Genomic DNA, 7,995 nt, shown 5'->3' with positions numbered 1-7,995 from the left:
GCATTGTGTAATGGTAGAGTACCCTTAAAATTAAAGGGAAAGTTCTACATAACAACTATAAGATCAACTATGCTATATAGATCAAAATGTTGAACAATTAAGAAATAACATATCTAAAAAACAAAAGTAGTTAAAATGAGAATGTTAAGGTAGATGAATAGCATAATGTTAAAAGATAAATTAAGAAATGTACATATTTATGGTTGGCTAGGTTTAGCACCTATAAAAGATATGATAAAGGAGGGACAAGTTAAATGGTTTAGGCACTTGTAACGTAGGCTAAATAGTGCATTGGTGAGGACAATTGAACTAGGTATAACTCTTAGTGGCAACAGAGAGGTAGATCTAAAATAACTTAAAATAAGATAGTGAGTATTAATTTAATAACTCTTAAGTTGTCGAAACAAATTGCACATGATTATAAATTGGCAAAAATGGATTCATACATTCGATCCCATCTATTAGGACTTATGTATTGGTTTGCTATCATCATTGTTGTTGTAATGATATTAATGCCACAATTCATGGATTTATACTTCAATTGGAGTTTTGTTTAGAAATTTGTTGAGCATAAAATAAATGGTATCGTACGATTTTAGAACATGGCAATAATGCCCTTCGAATTTCTAGAACAAATGTAGGTCAAATGAGCAATATGTGCCATGGATATATTATAAACTGGTTTGAATTAGTTTAGAACTGGCTTGCTCTCCCAGTCCGTTGGATGTCATATTTCATAACATGACAATGACAGTAAAATTAGGAAACCAATGAATTAGTCAACTCGGACAAACTAACTCAAACCAGGGTAAAAAATTAATAAAAAATTGAGTTTATTTTATTTTATTTTATTCATCCATTTATCATTAACATTTTAGACACAACAGGTCTAACACTAAATTTTATAATTTAAATTTATGAAATATGAGTTTTGAATTTTGAATTTACATTTTTTCTAACAGTATTTTGTTAAGTAATTACAATTTGAAAATAAAAGTTATATTTTATTAGTTTTTGAGATGTGTTTGGTTATTTAATTTGCATAAAATTGTATAAAAGTATTTTGAAACTTAATTTTTTTTATTTATTAGTTTAGTATTTATCCTTTTCTTATATCTTTAATCTTTGAAAATAATAACAAAAATATATTTTTATGATTATGTCTATTGATTGACCCAAGTTAGTTGGACTAGTAAGTCAAAAACCTATTGGATATTTGATTTATTTATTATTTCCGTTTTCAAAACATTGTACTTAAATAGACTAAATTCTCCAACTTAATTTATTAAATTGATATCCTTTTTTTAAACTTATCTTATGACAATGTAATGAAAGGATAAATTATCTTCTTCTTTTATGCAGTGTATTTGATGTAAAATTCTTTAAATAAACACAATAACACCTTTGTTAATGAAAATGACAAGACACCTTTTAGAACAGGAGTCAAATGATAAATGTTTTCGGAAAAAAAAAAAAAAGCACTTTGAGTTCTTTTTTTTTTTTTTTTGTGATACGCCGGGTTTCTAGGTTTACGCGCTAGACTAATCCCACACCTACATCAACCATGCTCTCAGCCAATACGTGAGAGTTAAATTACAGATGTGCGCCGCAAGCAACAGGATTTGAACTCTAAACTTCACTTTTGTCCAAGACCATCTAATGAACCTTACTACCAGAACTTATGCCCGGGGGCTAAGTTCTCTTTATTTTATAAATTGAGTAATTTTTTATTTTTATTTTTTTCTGGACGTTAATTGGAGGCTAATCAAGGCCAGATCTCGATCTGCTTTGTATTAGTTCCAATAAAATGAACTCATGAAGCATGATTACTCTTTTTTACCCACCTTGCTTTTTGGCTGTCAACTCTTAATAAAACGACAATAGTAATAAAAGATCATAACCACGCATATTACAAATAGTGATTAATTATAACATGAATCCCAGTGAGTATGAGCTAAAGCAATGGATACTGATTGACAGATTGAGTCTTTCAAGTCTTTTATATAATACCTTCTGTTATTTTATCAACATAGAGAGATCATTGTCCACTGCTTAAATGAGATAATCATTATAACATTCATAAGCATGCTTCCACTGTGAAAGTGATATATATATATATATATATATATATATATATATATATATTCATATGTCTGAAATTATTTTGCTCTGTTGTTATATATAATTATTTGCAAAAAAAACAATGAATAATTATAAACCCTATGAAAATGAAAACAACCCCATTATCATACAAGCATCCTTGAAGCAGGCAAATATATTGGATTCAGCGTTCAGAAACTTTGCAATAGGGAGCCCCAATGCCAACTTGCAGAAAATTAAAGGTCAATAAGTATGAAGAATCAAGAAACACTGCATTGACAGATATGACAACTTCATTTCTGATCAAAACTTTTCCATCTACAAGGAGGGTATAACCAGAATCAAGCATCTTAAACCAGATACACACTTATCCACATCTCCCTCCCCCGTTAACACACACTGACTGTTCCTTTGGGTGAAAAAATTCACACTTTACACCGAATCAACTCCTTCAACCTGCTGCCGAGCGAGGTATCTTTCCCTCCTTTCTTTCTACTCCAAAACAAAAAAAAAAAAAAGGAAAAAAAGGATAGAAAGAAAGAAGGAAAGAATAGAACATTATTTAAAACAATTTCAGGTGAAAGCATTGAAAAGTACTCAGAAAACAATATACTTCGAATCTCACCCATTCATCTATAACAAGTCCTTCCCCAAAGATTCGTGGGGCTGCATCTTCTGGAGGTTGCTTGCGTACCTCAAGTTCAGCCTCTGCCTCCGCCAACTGCCGTTTAAGTTTCTCCAAGGCCTTGACAGAAGTAAACCACAACTTTTAGTGGAAATTCAGAAAATCTTAAGCAAGCATATCCATGCTTGTGCATGCATGAACGAATAAATTACAAACTAGGGCTGCTAAAAATGCCACTTACAGGGCTAGGGCGTTCCGGGTCAATGAACACAACACGCAAAATCTGTTCAACTGCTACTTGATCTTTACACTCATCAAACTGTTTGACACAATTGCCACATGACAAATTTAGATCAATTCTGAAGAGCAAATGATGGCTGTATGTAAGGGATATAACAAATATAGCCTCAGAACCAGCATCAAGCTGCTCATAGCTCAAGAAGTCATTTATTAAGGTTGAATCATATAAAAAAAACACGCTTAAAATAAATCATATCTTGAGAGGAACAAATTGGGTGGGAATAAATTACCTTGGAGAAATTATCGATCGATTAAATCCAATAGCAGCAATCAAATTTGGTAGCAGAAATGATTCAAAAAATTTGTGAATAATGATTAACATTGTATGTGAGTAAATCCTGAGTTACATAATTTTACTGCAGAAAAAACAGTTAAGGAACACCTGAATAAATACTTTGACTGTAGTCTGGGGCCACAACAAATGATTTTGCCAAAGCTCTTGCTCCTAACCAAAAGCCAGTCCACAATCTAATGCTCTCTTGGCCTACCTCCTGCCAAAACCTCATATCACTTTTGACTGTTTCATCATTGATGTGGGACAATAACATGATACCAAGTTACCAGCCCGTACCTACCATAGACCTCAAACAAAACATACACATACAGCTCCTTTCATGGGTTTTCTTCTTTGTCAATGAAATCAAGCACAATTATACAAAGTAGCACCCTACTTCTTTCCTTAAATATGAGTATGCATATGATCATCTGAATCAAAATTTTAGAAAGATCACTGCAGTCATTGCTTATCCCAACAATAATAATTTAAGAGCCTGGAAGCTTTTTCTAGTATCAATATTTATCTACTCTCAGCAAACTGTAGAAAATTGGGAAATTTGCTGCATTGTCTTTGCAGAATCAGAGATGGGGGGTTTGAATAAAAAATATATAATATGTTTGAAGCAAGAATAAGAGTTTCCACAAAAGTTCACCAAATTGTGCTCACATCACAATATATTTCTCACCAAAAGTAAATCTCAAATAAATGGCCCACATAACATACCAGCTCTGGTACATAGTCTGTTCCTCCTTTGACTTTTAAACTCATGATCTTGAACTTAACCCTGCTCCTCTGCTCCACAAGTTTCTCATTGTTTTCTGGATGCTCTACAAACTTGAACACTGTCAATTAAGTTACAAAGTCAGATGACAAAACCACCAAAAACAAAGTAATCAATGTTTTTGAACCAGTTTCCTTGCATCCTTCTAAATACTGAAGAAATGAAAACAAAAAAAAAAATGTATTACCAGTTGCAATAAGACTTTCGCCTGGAGCAAGTATTCCCCCAGGGGGGCGCATGTAGCAGCTCTTCGGAGCTGTTGTTTGAAACTAAAGCAACACAAATGGGCCACCAGTAAGATGGTCTGGCTGATTAGCATCGATTAATGACAAAAATAATGCAAAATACATTATATAACACAATGCAGCCACCAATTAGTTCCAGGCATAATGTTAAGGTATACAAAATAATGCAGTGCAATACAACCACAAAGTGGTCTGCCACAAAAGCCAAATGTAGAAGAGGAATCAACACTGGTTTAAACTTGGCTCTTTACTGGCAGAACCTTTTGCAACAAATCTGATTTGACCAGATCCCCATAAAACCAAGTATTAAAAAAAAAAAACGTTTGATTCTTCCACCAAAATTTAGCTGAAATTCCGAATTATTTACAAAAATTTTGGTAAAAATTTCCAACCAGATTGGTTCCCAATTCCACTCAAAATTTAGCTGAAATTCCGAATGATTTACAAAAATTTTGGTAAAAATTTCCAACCAGAGTGGTTCCCAATTCCACTCAAAATTCTTTCACCTGTACTTTACCCGAATTCAATTTTTGTGAATGCCTTTCTATATTTAAAGAAACTAACTAACTAGGGGCTGAAATTTGAGGTGATGGTTGTAAATTCACTTGCAGTTTAACAGGAGTAAAGCAACAAGACACCATCATAAAACTATATCAAACAGTAAACTTCAAATGAATATCAGAAGTAAAGAGTTATTTGCATACCTTGAAAGCTGCATGAGACCTACTAGCGTTTTTAATCCTAATGGCGCTCCTGGCTTGTTTGCCTGGTTCATCTTTAAAACAAATACAAACAAACCAAAAGGGTCAAAACAAATCAGACAGGGAATGAAAATTCTAGCTAGCAAAACAGTAAAGAGATAAAACAAAAATTTTAGCTGAAACTATAATCGAATCGATCCAATCATCCAAAACCCAAAACCCCATATCAAGAAAAACAAATGAAAAAAGTAAGTTAACAAAAATATCAAGAAAACAACCGAGAACCAAAAATAGCCAAAAAAAAAGGAAAAAAAAAAAAAGGAACACTTGAGACGCACAGGGAAAGAAGAGCTTATTTGGAGGATCGAGACGAAGCCTGCGCTTGGCGGGAAGAAAAGATTTCGCCATGGACGAAACAGGGTTCTTGACACGAACATTCTGTCCCTCCGCAAGCTGATGAAGCTGCAGGTGACTTCGGTTCTGCGAAGAAGAAGAAGAGGCAATGCTCGTTTGCCGGAAAGACCTTCGAAATAGACTCCAAACCTTACCCTCGGAGGGCGGCTTCTCGCTCTCAACCTCCATTCTCCGCTAAAATCTGACGACCCACTTCGCCGGCCGGCGAATTTGGACCGTTTGTGACAATCCTTGTTCGATATATACAAATGTAAAATTAACTTTTGGATATATATATATATATATTAGATCGAACACTCTAGTCTGTCGAGGTCACTGTGCATGCCTATGCTGTCTATTGCTTACTCCGCAGCGAATTTATACTGTAGGCGGACATTACTCTAAGCCCCGCTCCACCGTCAGATTCCCTGGTTCCGGAGAGATGGTTGGCGGGAGGGCAAAATGGTCAAATGGGACGACATTTTCAGGAATAATGTGAGCGGGCTGTGTACTGTCATACATCCGTAATTATATGTACTGGCCTTTGCATTTTTAATGATATGACAATGACATTTTTGTCGCATTATATATACATATATATTCTGTTTTCTCAAAAAGTAAAAAATTCTTAATTTGTTAAAAATTAATGTATTGCAATTAATTATTTACCAAATATACTATGGTGCAACATTGAAAAAGATTAATATCAATATGTGGGGGCAAGTTTCATCATTTATTTATTTATGAGGTCATTAAACTTTGTAGGAGTGATGCTATTTTTAATATATAAAAATATTATTAGTTAAAAATTTTCTAACAAATTAGTGTAAGAAATGATTTTTCTAGGGTGTTTACATTTTTCAACACTTTGTCTCTTATTATCAAATATTATATTAGTCTATTAAAGTTTGTAATTTCTTAAAAGTAAGTTTAATTTTCATGAAAGATTGAACAAAAAGTTTTAGGTTGTGTTTGGAACTTATAAAATATTAATATTAAGAAAGTAAAATATGAAGGAGTTCACATTTTCATGTTTGATTATCAACGAAAGTGAAAAAGAAAATAAAAAAAGAAACCATATCTATGAAAAAAAAAAATTTAATTCTACTCATCGTTGACATTTGATTTTTTCATATTTTCAATTATTAAAATAAATTTTCATGTTCAATAGTATTAAATCTAGAAGGAAAATATAATGAAAAATGAGTTTCCTCTTCTTTTTCATTTCTTTTCTTTTTCTCAAATAAAATTCTTGATCCAAACAACCCTTAAGGAATGATGCAATTTTTAATACATAAATATTGATATACCCCAAAATATCTTGTTGTATTTGTGCGTGTGACTCTTATATTTGTTGTGGCTCATAAACAAAGGAAGAAGAAAAGCATATAGATTCATTGGTGCTGAGCAGCAGGGACTCGTTGATGAGAAGATACTGAGAACTTGAGAATTGCAAAAGTTCTGAGATATCGAGAGCAAGAAATCAGAAAAGTAAAGACTCGTCGACGAGTGGGACTCACTAGTCGACGAGTGGCCTTCTTTCTCTCATTGACAAGTGCCCTATTCTCGTCAATGAGTGTTCTGGGCTGTGAGGAAGAATTCAAATTTTGAATTGGAACATTGGAACGGTTGAGTATTTGGAGGGAAACATCCAAGGGGTTGTTAAATAGGTCATTCTGTGCATATTTTGATGAGGAGAGAGATCATTGTATAAAGTGTATTGTAAACTTTCATTTCATAGTGAAATTCTTGGCCGGATTGCTCTCGTGGATGTAGGCATTGTCGAACCATGTATATTCTCATGTTGTTTCTTTATTTGCTTTCATATTCATTGGTTGTGTTGTCTTGGTGTTTCATCATTTGTTGCAATTTAAAAATTTCGCTGTGCATCGTATGCTTAATTTCACAAAAAATTGGTATTAGAGCATTGTTGTAATAGCGCCGGGATCTTCTTTTGCAATATTTGATGTTGTCAAATTCGATGGAATCGAAAATTTTGGTTTGTGGCAAAGGAGAGTTAAGGATATACTTGTGCAACAAGGGATGTTGAAGGCTCTACATGGTGTTCAACCGGATGAAATGGATGAAGCAAATTGGAAGCAAAGACCATTTCTACAATACGTTTGTGTTTAGCTAATGAAGTTCTCTATCATGTGATGGAGGAGGATTCTCGAACGGCTGTGTGGTAAAAGTTAGAAAGTCAACACATGTCCAAATCACTTTTTAATAAACTATTTCTTAAGCAGCATCTTTATTGGCTTAAGATGGTTGATGGATCTAACTTAAATCAACATATCAATGCCTTTAATCAAATTATAAGTGATTTGATGCGTGTTGATGTTAAGTTTAATGAAGATGATAAGACTTTGATGTTACTAAACTCCTTGCCAGCGACTTATACTTATGAAAATTTAGTTACTACTCTTACTTGGGGAAAAGAGTCTCTTAATTTAGAAGAGGTGATAAGCGTCTTACTGAATTTTCATCAAAGGTTGAAAATATGTGATGAATGAGAAGGATTTTTGGTGAAAGGTAACTATGAGCATGGGAAAAGAAAATCCAAACATGGATCA

The 7,995-nt window shown here is 33.3% G+C and overlaps 1 protein-coding gene across 3 annotated transcripts; it reads right to left on the bottom strand.

Moving 5' to 3' along the window:
- Nucleotides 1–2,226: 2,226 nt before the first annotated feature.
- On the bottom strand, nucleotides 2,227–5,928 carry LOC131148668 (vesicle-associated protein 4-2-like). Of its 3 annotated transcripts, XM_058098532.1 has the most exons (7): nucleotides 5,368–5,928; nucleotides 5,033–5,103; nucleotides 4,271–4,352; nucleotides 4,026–4,144; nucleotides 2,967–3,044; nucleotides 2,726–2,845; nucleotides 2,227–2,592 (listed from the first exon to the last, which is right to left on the bottom strand). In XM_058098532.1, exons 1-7 carry the CDS (start codon nucleotides 5,609–5,611, stop codon nucleotides 2,533–2,535), a joined length of 774 nt encoding a protein of 257 aa, XP_057954515.1. In that variant the 5' UTR covers nucleotides 5,612–5,928; the 3' UTR covers nucleotides 2,227–2,532. The 3 variants fall into 3 exon arrangements, with proteins under 3 accessions (XP_057954515.1, XP_057954514.1, XP_057954516.1); XM_058098531.1 differs by having other exon boundaries at nucleotides 2,227–2,845; nucleotides 5,368–5,912; XM_058098533.1 differs by lacking the exons at nucleotides 2,227–2,592; nucleotides 2,726–2,845; nucleotides 2,967–3,044 and adding an exon at nucleotides 3,256–3,516 and having other exon boundaries at nucleotides 5,368–5,912.
- Nucleotides 5,929–7,995: the final 2,067 nt, after the last annotated feature.

This window comes from Malania oleifera, chromosome 2, assembly GCF_029873635.1.
Source record: "Malania oleifera isolate guangnan ecotype guangnan chromosome 2, ASM2987363v1, whole genome shotgun sequence".
NCBI classification, from domain to species: Eukaryota; Viridiplantae; Streptophyta; class Magnoliopsida; order Santalales; family Ximeniaceae; genus Malania; species Malania oleifera.
This window is presented reverse-complemented; position numbering and strand designations above follow the sequence as displayed.

Bases quoted from the DNA above. Each gene is read 5' to 3' on its own strand.
- LOC131148668 (XM_058098531.1), bottom strand. From the start codon at position 5,611: ATGGAGGTTGAGAGCGAGAAGCCGCCCTCCGAGGGTAAGGTTTGGAGT. The intron at 3,045-4,025 runs GTATGTTATGTG...TGTGTCAAACAG, and splicing joins CAGACTATGTACCAGAGCTG to TTTGATGAGTGTAAAGATCA. The intron at 2,846-2,966 runs GTAAGTGGCATT...ACTTCTGTCAAG, and splicing joins ACCCGGAACGCCCTAGCCCT to GCCTTGGAGAAACTTAAACG.